This window comes from Egretta garzetta, unplaced genomic scaffold (assembly GCF_000687185.1).
Source record: "Egretta garzetta isolate BGI_Z169 unplaced genomic scaffold, ASM68718v1 scaffold94, whole genome shotgun sequence".
Lineage (NCBI taxonomy): Eukaryota > Metazoa > Chordata > Aves > Pelecaniformes > Ardeidae > Egretta > Egretta garzetta.
The window spans coordinates 8,626,335-8,640,582 of record NW_009259683.1 but is presented as its reverse complement, the minus strand read 5'-3'; the positions used below and the strand labels follow the sequence as shown (position 1 = coordinate 8,640,582).

The following is a 14,248-nucleotide window of genomic DNA, read 5'->3' as shown; positions in this document are numbered from 1 at the left end:
CAGCACTTCCAAGGGGATAGAGCAGTTATGAGAAGTAAACCCTGTTAAGGTTTGCAATTCAGGATAGGCAAAAGGCCTTAAATGAAAGGCTACAATGTGAATTTTGAAACACCCTTTTTATCATACTTTATTTTCATACCAGAAATTTAATTCTCTTCTGTCCCTAAGTAGGCTGGTAGGCTTTTCAATCAGAGCCAAGGGCAGTATTGAGTAACCATTAATTCCGAATTAGTTTGTGCACAGATCCGTAAGTAAATGAAGATGATTAACAATAGAACCTATTACCTGGAAGCATTTGGAATAAAACCATTTTTGATGCACGTGTAACAGTAGTGAATGATGTGGAAGTTGTCCAGTGGCTTACAAATGAGGCCCATGACAATAGGTACTGAAAAACTTGCAACATTGTCCTTAGGTCACTACATTGACTATGAAGTTGTCATGTGTGGACAGAAAATCTTGTCTTCAACATGTGGGTCAGGATTTCCTTGCTTTAAAAATATGAAGCAAACTTAGACATGCACCTTAGGGTACACAAGATACATAAATAATGGAGTTTCCACACTACAAGGTTACTGAATACTTCACAATGGGAAAGTGAATTACTCAGGGAAGCAATTTACCATGATGGCTTCCATGACAAAAGACAAACTATTTCCATCATGGCCATTCAAAAACAAAAAAAAAAGTCACCTCAGTTAACCTACTAAATGAGCAAGGGTCCTGGAACATTTACAGAACACTGTTTAGAATTAATTCATCAAAGTATTATTCTTCATGAGAGTCTGGATGTATTTTCCATCTATAGGTGTCTACAACTTTTAGTAATATGTTCAGGTTTGTAAAGATTCCCACAAGAGTGCAGGACCATGTTTTCTTGTTCACATGTTACTATTGAGTAATGTCTTGGCAATGCATTCCCAATAATCACATTAGTTCATGCAATACTTACAACAATGAGCTCATAAAGAAATAGTCTTTTTTTTTTGTTAGCATGGCAGTCTTCCTTCATCCTCTTCACAACATGCGCGACTCTCTCTGATTCTTTATCAGCATGTGCCTCATTAAAGTCATCCAAAGACATGTGTGAATACCCAAGCACCTCAGCCAAAGCTCGCCAGTCATAAACACTCTCTGATACTGTAGACAGAACTACTGAGTAGATGTAAGTCAGCTTTTTGAATGGCAATGCAATTTGTTCGACAAGATTCTTGGTTGTTAGCTCACTATCAGCAGTGTCCATAGCTTGTTCTTTGGAAATCACTTTTATGTTTTTGCAATGTACAAGACCAATCTTTCTTCTGAGAACTCCTACGTACCACTCCTTTACTTTAGTTTGTCCAATGGCTTTTACTTTATCTTCACCAAGAAGTGCGATTGTGTCCCCTTTAAAATATTCTAGCAAATAGTCAATCTTATTTTGGCGTAACACAGTTTTCAAAGCCACTCCATACGTATTAACACTCAGAGCTCTATCTTGAAACTTTGGATACCTAACTGTTGGTATTAACAGCAAGGGCGCAGACTTGATTTCTTTGCGTTTTTGTAAGCGCTTTGGCCTATTGATAATTCCACTTAATTTTGGAGCTGGATCAGGAGTCGTAACATGGAACTGCATTACTTGGCTACTTTTCAAGACTTTAATCTGAACAAGGAAAACAAAAAGATGCATCTCCCTGCATCCAAGCATGGAAAACAGGAATTGTTGGCGGATCATTTCACCAGTTTTCAGCTCTTCCTCTTTAATATTTTTGCTTTGGTCTTCCATCTTCACTTCAAAATCTGGATCACAGGATACCAAAGAAATGTTTAGATCTTGTGGCTTTTCAAGCAGAAATGTATGTTTTCCCCACAGCTGAAACACAACGGGAGGCATATTTTTCCCCCCCTTTTTAATATCACAAATTGTGAGTTTTCCTGGAATGTAGTTATGACCAAAAACTGTAAAAACTGCAGTAAAAGTTGGATGAATATATTTGGGACCATAAATTCCAACTGAGACCATTCTATGAACATAGTCCCAGACATTAGTTGCTGGAGGCTGGATTTTGTTAGCTTGTACGGCAATCACTACGTACATCACATGACTTAGGTCCGTTAGCTTCACTTGTATGGTATCTTGATAAGTGTAACAATTCTCTAGCTTCTTAAAAGGCCCTTCTTTATTGAGACTATAAAAACACACAATATCACTCATAACTTGGCTGAGTGGGTCATTCTTGACTTTAGCTGCAACTTTTACCTCCAGGAAAATGGCTTCCCTTGTATTGAGGTTGCTTAGTGTAAGTTCTATCAGAGGACTTATGGTGCTAGACAGCTCATTGTTAAATGACGATGGAGGGTTAAGGATAGCCTTTAAACCAACTTCTTGGAATTCCCCAGGTAATACGTGACCCACTGGGACATGAATGTTGATATCCGAGTCAGGTAGCTGTACTGAACCCCCTTCATGATTCAGTTTACAAACTACATGAATGTCTGTTGCTTGTGTTTGTGCCCATCCAGGACTATGGCTCATGGCTTCTAAATCTAGGCAGGATCGGGTGAGTTGTCGGTGACTCAACCAAGCCATCTTGTAGGCTTCACGATCATTTTGAAGCCGTGTCATGTCTGAAGCTATAGTTTTTTGAGGTGTTGTCTTGTGAGGATTAAGTCTTCGGTTATCAACAATATCCAGGAAGTCAGAGACACTCTTGGATCGTCCAGATCTTCTCATTGAAGTCTTTCTTAGAAGACAATCAATATCTAGCTCATCACCTGAGGAAGCCAAAGAATCCCTATTGCTAGAAACTTTAGAGAACAAATAGGGGTTTTCTTTTAAGATCAAAAGGTATTTATTATTTTCATTTCTATTTGAAGCAGCTATGTCATGTATGAAAGGGTTGGAGGCTGACAGTTCATTCCAGAAAGGATTAGTCTTGGAAACAGCATGGACATGGTTGAATAGATCAGACCAGCCAATATCCAAATCCAATTTACTTTCATTGACATCTGTTTAAAAGAAAAAAAAACAGAAGTATTTCCTAAAGCACAGAGACTTGAGACATTCATTTCCAACTGATAGTCTCTTAAGCTAACAGGTGACTATATTTATCCTCCTAAAATACATACAGATCATTTATATATTTCTCCTTCACATTTTTAAAGAGTGTCAACATTGATTTCTAAGTAGCATTAAGAATCTTCGTTCATAGAAAGAGTGCTACCAAATTAGTGCTGAAGGATGTAAAGAATCTTCTGCGAGGTGCTGATCGTTATCTACTCCTGTGACTATTAATTGGCATCAAGTACGCTAAGGTCCCATAAGGTTTAAAACCTTATATTCCAGTAATCTTTGGCCTCTTACAAAATGCTATGGTTTTCTTTCCTTTGTGTCTAACTCTCTGCAAAGATTAAATAACTACTGTTTCATTTTTCAAACACTGCAGACAGTACAGATAAATATATTATTCAGGTTTCTTTTTCATGTTACTGCACATGCATTTAATTGATAACAGCACTCTTACGATTTATTTCAGTGTGTGTGGAATTTGTTATACTAGCTTTCCATTAGAAAAAATCATTGGTATAATTTATGAGATCTTGTACAATTTGAAAATTGGAGAGAAATGTTTTTGTGGCTACCAATTTTTCTGAGATTGCACTTAAATAGACAAATAGGGGTGTAAAAGTGATATTTCAGTATGCTTTCTAATAAAAAATCTCATTATTAACAGTAATGTCTATTTGTTCTGGAGACAAGATGTCCTTATATTTTATATTAATAGCTGTTCACAGAACCTGGTTTATAGGTTGATTAAGACTCACACTTTTTGCAGTGAATAGAGCATCTGCAACTTTTTGTGCTAAGGGTTTCTATTACTTCAGTTTACCATTATTTTTCTATATACAGAGGCTGTACCATCCCTTTTCTGTACATCCTTGTAAAGGATTTTAATTTTAGAGGCAAAATTCAGCATTTCTATTCTTTCAGCATACCTATATCCTTCATTATCACACTTTCCATAGTACCTTCCATCCCCAAGGTTATGAATTATTGCTCAATCGCAAGAATGGCAGTGCATTCAGCCACAAAAAGGAAAAAAAAATTGAAATGTTAGTACTTTTCTTTTTGTTCGATTTGCCATTAATTATGACAAAAAGCCAAAACCATGGAGTTTTTCCACAGTCCCAGAAAAATCCCAGTTTGGAAGAACCAAAGTGGAATTTACCTGCTTCCTAGCTGCCCATCTGCAAGGCTCTGTCTGGCATTGTCTTGATAAAAGCCTTCCAGGTGAGCTGCGGGGGGGGGGGGGGGGGGGGCGCGGAGTGAGCAAGCGGCTGAGTCGTGCTTAGGCCAGCCTTGGCCATGGCCACCAGACAGGGCTGGGCTGCTCAAGCACCAGCTGAAAAGTCTTTTTGTTTCTGCTTGCAGGCCAAAAGCTTTCCTTGCACTGTGATGCTATTACAGTCATATCATTATTGTCTATTAAAAAATAAATTAATTAATCCCAAAAGAAATGTTATGGTTTTTGGTTGTTTGTTTCCCCAGGTTAGGGATGAAATAATTCATGCTCCCCAACTCACACAGCAAGTGCCAGGTTCACCGTTACTTACACCTGCTACTAGAACAAAAAGCTAAGAGAATGCCTACCTGTGGAGAGGAACGTTTTCTTAACTTTTGGGTTAAAATAGCAATGAGATTAAATCAGCTTTGCTAAGACTGCAGTTTTTAGACTGGGCTAACTCTGAAATTGCCTTGCCTTCCTGGTTCTTGAAACCCTAAGTTAATGCAGTTTGGCTAAGAACTCCCTCTTCTCTTCCCCATCTCAAACCCCAGTAAACATACCCTAAATAGCATTTATTCATGTATATATTCATTTATTCCTGATTCCAGCTCTTCCTCCCAACCTGCCTGACCCACGTTTGCTATGGCAGGGGACAGAGGACTTCTCTTATATGCCAGCAAGTTTCTCCCAGGGGACCTTGTGACAACCGCTTGTGTTCTGATACCAGGGACATTTACGAAGGCCTGAGTAGTGCAAAACACAAGCAATTAAAAAAAAAAAATAAAATAAAATAAAATGGTGTACAGGGGTTTACAGAGTAGCTGTAGCTCTTAAGAGTTTTGCAGAAATACAGACTTTAGGTGAAGAGCCTTAGTACAGAAAATAGCAGAAGAGACATACTGTAGCTGACTGAAGGTGTCCGGTCATCCACATCAATTAAAGTCCCCTCTGACCTGCTCCGTGGAATATCTCCATTGGTTAGGGAATCTGTGCCACTACTGGACGTGATCTCCTCCTAGGAAACAGTTAAACATATAAAATGTCAGCAATCATGCGATTTGAAAAAGAGGAAACTCTTGAAGAATAATTGAGCTTTGCTCCTGTGGTGTGACACAAATGAAAAAAAAAGTGAAGTTATGGTTAATGAGTAAATTTATGGAGTCTGCCCACAAGCATCACAATCCTGAATGAGTCTTACTATCTCATTTGCAACAAAAACACCAGATGCTACAGCTGCTGTACAATATGGTGCCCCAGTCCAGAGTGAAGTCCAATAACTCACATAATTAAACATCTTGCAATTGGAGCTGAGACAATTGTACAATAAATTCTGTTCAGAAGGTCTTGAATAAAACCTATTTTTAAAAAAATAAACATCCCAATTTCTGTTGTCAGGTAAGTTTGACTAGAACCATTAAAGGGGAAGAGCTAGATCCGTTCCTTCGTTTGCCACTTAATATGAAATACTTCCAACCCTTTCTGCTTTATTATTCTTCCTATACTCTTCCCCAAGTGAACATCAGGTCAGATTTTCCTTTTAGTCTGTACAAGAATGACTTAAAGTACCCTTCTGCAGGGCCCATGCCAGCACAGCAACGGCCCAGGAGAGGACATTCAGATCTCTCCTCTTCCTTATTCTGGCTACAAGAAGTTCTGTTTGGTTTTGAAACAGTTTGCACATCGACTGGGCCACATGAAAGCTGTAAACCAGATGCTGAGGTTGAAAGAGAGTCAACAGCAAACCTATTGCAAGGGCAGGGCAGGAGGGGCATTGCTCTGAGGCAGGCAGCAGGAGAATGAAGAGAATGAACCTCTCAAGGTACCACTGCTTAATGCTATTTTCAGCTGCCCAGAAACTGGAGTTGCAGATCTTCAGAGGAGCGTTGGGTGTCCTACGTGCGAAAGTTAGTATGTTCCTGAAACAGAAACTGGAGGAAATACTATCTTCTAGGCCGTTTTGTGCAGGAGAGTTCATTAAATTAGTGCTATAAACCAAGAGATCATTTAGTGACTTTCACAGTCAGATTCTGTATGTAGTTGGGTACAAATGCTGATGGGCAATAGAGACATTAAGACATACGATTAAAAAGAAAAGGAAACACACCCACCCCACCCCCCCCAAAAAAAAACCAAACGGGGTGGGGCGGGGGGGGGGGGGGGGGTTTTTTAAAAAACCCGGCGTTTTTTTTGGGTCCATCCACAGGATACAATAGTCAGCTTTGTTCAGGAGTCTGAAATACTGCAGCCTGTTACTTCTGCAGTGGCAATTGCAGCCTAAGCAAATCTCATTTAATCTTGTTTAAAATGGGGAAAAAAAAAAAAAAAAAGATGCATTGGGTCTGGTTTTACTGTGGCTGTAAGAAAAAGGAATTTTCAGTTACAGTTCTAGTAGGTGAGTTATGGGAAAAGGGAAGCATACCTTATATCAAAGCATTACTGAAGAGAAACTGGAAGCCGGCTGTTTGTTTCCATTGCACAGTGCCTTGGTTTAAGGCATGGGGTTTTTCCACTGCAAATGTAAATTGGTTCTTTTTGTTCTTCCCCCAAGAGCTACCTTCAGTTAATGGCAATCTGTTCAGATGCTGATTTGCACTCAGGGAGGACAAAAAACTGAGGTCAGGCTAAACCTGTCACCCAGCCACTCTGCTGTCGCAGGGCTGCACCGACTTTCAGGTTCTTCTGTTAGCAGAAATCTCAGATGTTGGCCTTAGGAGTCCTGATTTCAGACAGCAGCAACAGCTAGCCTCCAAGACTAATATTTTGTGGCTTCTGTTATTAATACCCCACCAGACCCAAACTGGAAACTAAAATGCCTCCTTAATCCCAACACTGTAATTCCAAGATTGGACATCCCACACCTGTATAAAAATATCACTGTTCCTTCTGTCTCTGATAAGAGACAGTGTCTTTGATAATGTGTACACATTCCTTCAAAGGAAATAAATTTTGCTTTGCTGCTGCATCTCAAAATTTTGAAAAACTCAACACATTGTATAAACATGCAAGATTTTTATCTCGGGCTTCTACTTCCAGGGACTGAGGAGGTTTAATCACACCAGTGTAAGTTATCAATAGTCTAAAATCCCAATGAATGTACAAAAAGAAAGTCTACTTTTTACAATACTCGTGTATTTGTTGCCAGCACTAATCTGTGACTGATGACTTATTTATTGATCAATTGACATATGAATCTAAGAACAGTTCTTTAAATAGTTAAAACACCCACAATTATTTCAGTAGCTGTATGAAGTGGGAGGCAGTAAGTAAGGATGAGGAAAGAGCACAAGAGTGCAAGTGGATGCACAGGGGCTAAAATAGGAAACCCATGGGGAAGGGGGAGGGAGAAAAGGAGAGAAAGAAAAACAACCTCTTTACACAGTGGGAGTATATTGACAGAGACATGACAACAAGATTACATATAGAAGTTTTATAAACGCTAAGAATTTCTGCAAATAGAATAAGCCAATTCCTCAAAGTTCCCTCTGGGAACTGCTTAAAGCCTTCACCACTAGCCTGGCACAAAGACAGAAGAGGGAGATACTGAAAAGGAAAACCACTTTCAAAAATAAGTCATTCCCCCCGCCCCCCAAATCATTCCTTGCTATGAGAGAACGACGAGGGAGCCCTTGTGATTTAGGCACGTCCTCAGGCCACCCAAGAAAAGGACAAGAGAAGGGGGGAGATATAAACATTCCTGGGCAAAAGATGACCACGTTTGGTCAGCATGTCAAGGGATGTGGGAAATGCTGGGGACAAGCTGTACACACGCCATCGGGTACCGGGCAATGTGCCTCCTGAACAGAGTTACATGATCTGACACCAGGGTTGGGTCTCATCTCTCCTGTGTTCCAGCCTTAGTACTGGGAATGCATAAATCCCCAGTGCCTTTGTATGAGACTAGGAAAATAAGAAAACCCAATGCTCCCCCTTTTCCGTGGACGTATTCTGTGATAAAATAGCATGCCAAATGAAACTTTTGATAGGAAAACCCTATTAATTAGGAGCTTACCTGGACAAATCCAGAAGAACGATCATCCACAAGAGAGGACAGATCAATGCTTGTGGGATATAAAGCCATGCTGATCAGTGGCGAAGGGGAAAGGTACGAAACCCTTTTGCTGCAAAAGCGGGAATTATGTATAGGAAGAATCGGAAGCTAAGCTTTTCATTTGCTGTAGCTACCGAGTAAGAAAGATGTAAACTGACAAGTGCTTAATGGTGCAAAGAATTATTTGACTGATGGTATGTCAGCTCACAGTGTAAAGTGAGCAGGGAATGAAGAAGTGAAGAGGTTGGAAAGAGATCAGCTATGGAGGTGACCAGTGAGTGAACCTGAGTGACTGCTGAGAGATGTGGCATTTTTCTGTACGAGGGCAAGAAACTGCCACATGCACTCCGCTGTTCAAGCCTGGAGTACATTGCCTGACCCAGAAGAGCAGGGGACTCAGGACCAGGAGTGCTGCTGGCAGGCACGTTGCAGCACTGTTACAGAGGAAGAAAAACACATTAGAGGAAGAAAAAAGTTCAGTTTCACAGAAGTCAGGAGACAGATTTGCTGCAAATGGCATTTTTTGCTGCGTGTGATGCCTCTAGAAAATCTCTTCCAGGTCTTTTAAAATTCAAGTGCATTTTTTTTTTTCCCCTTTCCAGTCTCTCTACCAAAGAAAACATGCTCTACTGTGCTTAAAATAGTAGTAAGGAAGAAAACTTTAAAAAAACCCAAACCAAACACTTCCCAACTGCCTTTGCCCTCAAAAATGAGAGAGAACACATTCCTCTGTTTTTAAAGTATCAACATCCCAGAGCAAGACACCAGCAATTTGCCTTTTATTCAACCTTAACCCTGTTCAGCCTTCTTCAAAAGCAGGTTCTGTTAAGAGCTATTCTATTAAGAACTCTCCTGTGGCAGTGTCTCCCCATGGACTCCTACATGCCCCTTACACAGATAGTACTACTCAGCCATACCATTATTCACAATGATTCATGGTCATTGTATCCAGAGGATGAAGCTTATGCATTTGCAGAGACAGGACAAGCATCACAAGCAGGTGATGTGCCTCATTCCTCAGGCTCACTTTTAGCTGTCACAGGGAAAAATAGTTATATAGGTCGGGTCATTAGACTTACTTTACAAGTTTATTTCTGAAAAGGGAGCTAGGTATATTCATCAGAATGTTAAATACAATGTTCCTGATCTGACCAAATACTGAGTACACCAAATGATCTAAATTCTATTAAATGGAGATAAGAAAGGAATTCTAAAGAAAAAGCAATGTAAAGAAGAGACATGGTGTTAGAAGGCACTACACATAATCATGAAGTCTCAAACATTGCCTGCTCTCAGCAGATTAACATGTTTCTAGATAAACATTGGTTACAGTAATAGGTCATATTTTAACAGTCCCTTGGTACTTGTGGCCTGGAACAGCTTTATGCAGATCAGAATTTGGTGTCAGGCGGTTGGACGTGAGTTTACCAACCTCTGATTACAGGGCTGAACTGTGGTACTGTAGCTAGTGATAGTAAAGGATAGCAAACGAAACCTTCGGGTGAAGTGATAAAGTCTTTGACTTACTCTCTTAGCCTGGTGCATGTGGGGCAGTCAAGGAAGTGCAGCTCTATCTCATTTTGAACAGTCAGAAATAGCTTTTAATGTTCAGTCTTGAGAGATTTCAACCCTGTATTACCTACTTTACTAATACTTGGCAGCGACCTTAATGCGTTAGTATGACCCTGTGACTTGTCACTTTGCCGATAATAATAGAAAAGCATTTTCAGTTGATAGATCTACGGGTTCACTCTGTTGTTAAATAGTTGCCAAGTTTGGTACCTACTTGGCAACTTCGAAGTTCTGAAGATTTATCACCCTGTGGGAACTGCAGAGCCATTCACACTCCTTCCTGAATCCCGGGTTTAAGCTTTCTGCAGACCCAACATATGGCTATGCTGCCGCTCGTAACGGACGCAATCACTGCTCGTAATATTTCATCGGAGCTAGTGTTAAAGGGTAGAGCTAGTAGTCTCAGCACAACAAAAATGGGACTTGAAGTGGGTCATCCTCTCAGTAGATTTCCACAACTCCATGAGTGGGTTTTTACAGCCTCTGCTCAGCTCTGCACGACCCAGAACTGACTGCTTTACAGCCAGGTTGGGGAACACTATGCAAGCAAAACCAACGGTACCATAGACACTCCCTCTACAAGGCGAGTATCCTTTTCATTCCACACATCTACGCTTCTAAAATCCCATAGACACTCCCTCTACAAGGCGAGTATCCTTCTTTTCATTCCACACATCTACGCTTCTAAAATTGCTTGTTGTAAGCGTAAGGGCTAGAGCACTTATTTTCAATTATAAGCTTTACATTTGGGAATATTGCTTTCCAGAAACCTCAAGAATGTGTAGTTGAGTTTTGATGTTGTCTTTTGGGTTTCAGCTACACCTCTGAAATACTCCATTTTCTTTTTGGCCTCAGGAAAAAAGAAATATGTTGCCTTCTGCTTACATTACTAAGTAACTTTTTCAAGAACAGGCAATGAAAAGTAAAGATGTCATTAACAAATGAATTAAAGGGTCCAACTTTGTACTATGAAGTTGTAATATTTCTTCTTTTTGCTGAACAGAGAAAACTTTGCAAGTTTGTTAGCTTAATGTTTCTATGAACTCATTTCCTTACCACTTCTCAAAAGCATCTAAAAACTAAATAATAGTTAAAAATCGCACTGGATTCTCACTTATTTTATGTATCCATACATACTTTGGAAGCACAGCTAGTTCCTTGACTTTTGGAGGTCCTATGAAAACAATTCTGGTTCCCTCACAGAGATCACAGTACTACAAGTCATTATGACTGTGATGCCAACAGAATTATTTTTTCAAAACGGAAGCTGAAAGCACTCTGTAGGGAACACCTTCTATTTAGCAGTTTCCTTGAAAAGGAAAAGTTTCCATTTCTAGGTGCTGCAAGTGTTTCAGTGCCACTATAATATATGCAACATTGCTGAGCAAGGCAAAGCCTGTAAGTAACATGTTCTGTATGTTAACTAGAGCCCTGATGCCAACCCTTAGGTACTTTTAATGTTTGCTAGGATGAAACAAAAACCTCAACTCTCAATATTTTTGAACAAACTAGAGGAGTGGGAGCTACTGGGAATCTCAAAATCTCTTCTAGCTATTTATATCTTTGTTAACTATAGCTGTGATCACGGGTTTGTAAGTACAGGATACCACCAAAGTACTCAATATATAATTTTGTTACCCTGATTTCTTCTCTTTCTGCTAAATTAGACTTTTTCTCACATCCAGGCTGCATGCAGGAATTACACTGGGTCTTTAACTGAGCAGCTTACCTGTCAGCGGCAAGTGGAGATAAAGCCTTAGACACTTGCACGCTAGCTTGGCTTAGACAGCACACACAAATGTGCATAGTATTTATTATGCTCCTCCCCGGGAAAGGCTCATGTCTTTGCCTATTAGTGCCAAAAGTCAGCTTTGCAGAGGGACAGATATAAGCTGTGGTCTTTGAGGGCAGGAAGCAGTGGTGGGAGAAAGAAGTAGCTGTAGCATTAAGAGCAGAGACTGATTTACAGTCTCAGAGCCAGCTTCAAGGATAATAAAAGAAATTTCTTTTTTTAAAAAAGCAGAAAAGCCTTTGTATGCCTCAGAGTCACAAGGGCATGACAAAAAAAGTCCCAAAGACTCGATATTGGTAACGTCTTACTGTTTAACACACTTCTAGCTATATATAGAAAACAGCACATCTACTATCCAACCAGAAAGCAAGTAAAGAGTAACAGTTTCCAGACAACCAACCCCAGGTCAGGTAATGACGTAGTTCTTCATTGGGAACCGACAATCAGGTATTTCATAGTTACATGTTTCATAGAAATAATTACTTTTACATTTAAGGGCTGAGCACAGGCAGGGGAAAAATCCCTCTTGGCTTTCAACATTGAAATGTGTCATCTGGTCCAGTGATGTGATAACAGAAATCCTACAAGACCTGTGCTCTCTTCACAGTACCAGGGCAAAGCAGAACACACCCAGGAACCCACCTGCAGAGAACAGCCAGTATTTTGCTCGCTCACAGCTCTTTTCAGTTCTTAACATTATAATTGTAATTAATATTAACCACAGATTTTAAGCATCTGTATCAGCTGGATATGTTGCAAATATGTAGGATGGTTTTTCTGCTGCTCCAGGATAAAAATGATATAACAAAGCAATGTGGCTGACACTGTGCTAGGACCCAGCCTTGAACATCCAACTGTAGAACTGAATTGCTTGTCAGTTATGCTGCCTGGATACTGGCACTTCGTTTTGGACAGATGTAGACTGAAGATTTATGGCAATGTGAACCATGCAATGTGAACCTTGAAGTAAATTGAACCTGATATCCAGACACATACAAGGTGCCTTTACTCTTCTGGTGTTCTGGTTTCAAAAAACTGAGGTGAGCTCCTGGAGAGAGATACTGGGGGACACTGCAGTGTACTGTGCTTTTCATGAGATAGGGGACTAGGAAGGACTCTTTCCATAAGTACGTCAGACTTTTGCTCCAAAGGAAAGGAAAAACATGTCAGAAAGCCTGCACAGTCAGGTGCACCTTTTTATATGGCACCATTTTGGTTTGGTGTTGGTTAACTTGGGGGGGGCCAAAAAAAAAAAAAACCACAAACACATACACCCCAACAAAAATAAGTTAACATGACAATACACACGGAGAGTTTGTTTTGCAATGTTTAAACTATGTCAGGCAAGCTTCCAAATTGTATAAACTAATCGAGCAAATCCCAGTTGTGTAAGGGATGAATGGGGGGCAGAAGGAGAGGGGGGGCAGTGGAGAGGACAGGACTCAAGTCAGTCACTTGTTCCATCTCTCCTGGAGAATATAAAGGGAGATCGATGCTGAGAGGGCAGAAACAATGGAAGATGGGTGACACATGACCATCTCGATACGAAAAACAATTAATAAAACAGGCAGATGCCTGTGTTGGGAAAATAATTCCATTAAATATGATAGAAGAAAAAAGTAAATCCATTTAGCAAGGACTCCTCTGGTTGCCGTTAGAAGTTAGTTTAGAGAGTTAATAACTGTAAGCATAATCATTCTTCAGTGCATCTACAAATTGCATTTTGTTCTGCCTGACAGACCACATAACCGACACAGGGAATACGTAACAGCACAAATAGTATGTTTGATAGATTGTGATAATATTTACAAGGAAAGACTGATACCTATTTTTTGTGTATTGATCTGTTTTGACTGAAGAACTCGTTTAATAGTCCTTGGCACTTTAGCAACATAGTGAAGAGAGCATCAGAGGTGGAGTCTTAATCACAGGGACACTTTCCAAAGCATGCTGCAGAAAGTGCACTTTGTTGCTTTTTATGGCAATTATAGTCCCCAAAGTTTGGTCGGAACTCTTCTCCAGCAGCAAGCCGTCATCTCATTTAAAACATTTGTGCCTGTGTTGTTAATAATAGGCTGAGCTGTCCATTAAGTTACACCTGCCGATATTTTCAAGTTATTTTTGACACTGTAATTTTGAAGGTAAGAAGGGAGGGGAATTCATGAAAATGTATTTTGTTCTGTAAAAGCCAAACCCAGTACCTCTCATTATATTGCAGACTCTCCCTTTACATAGCAATTACATGTGCTCTTGACAAGCAAAAAACCCTCTTATTTCTATCAAATGGCATTCATGTTTAAATGGATAGTTTCTCTACTAACGAAGGACATTTGAATCTCTGAATCGTACTCTTAACTGTTTCTTATTAATAGTATTGTTAACTCAATACTTTTACTGAAATAATATGACTGCCAGATCAACTCTAAAATAGTAATGATCCAGCAACAAAAATGAAGTCACAGGAAGATAAACTGCCAAGCAATCCCATTTAATAATCCATCCCTGATCACAGAAGACTACATATTTCAGAGGAAGAAGTAAGAAGTCCTACATATGAAAAAGAGAAAG

The 14,248-nt window shown here is 39.8% G+C and overlaps 1 protein-coding gene across 1 annotated transcript in view; it reads right to left on the bottom strand.

Annotated features, from left to right (window-relative positions):
* MACC1 (MET transcriptional regulator MACC1) overlaps window positions 1-8,346 on the bottom strand; it is a 15,745-nt gene extending 7,399 nt beyond the window's left edge. Inside the window, exons 1-3 of the mRNA XM_009638617.1 lie at window positions 8,278-8,346; window positions 5,169-5,283; window positions 953-2,991 (exon numbers count right to left, since the gene is read on the bottom strand). Coding sequence (XP_009636912.1) covers window positions 953-2,991; window positions 5,169-5,283; window positions 8,278-8,346 — 2,223 coding nt within the window. The remainder of the gene's footprint in view (window positions 1-952; window positions 2,992-5,168; window positions 5,284-8,277) is intronic.
* Window positions 8,347-14,248: the final 5,902 nt, after the last annotated feature.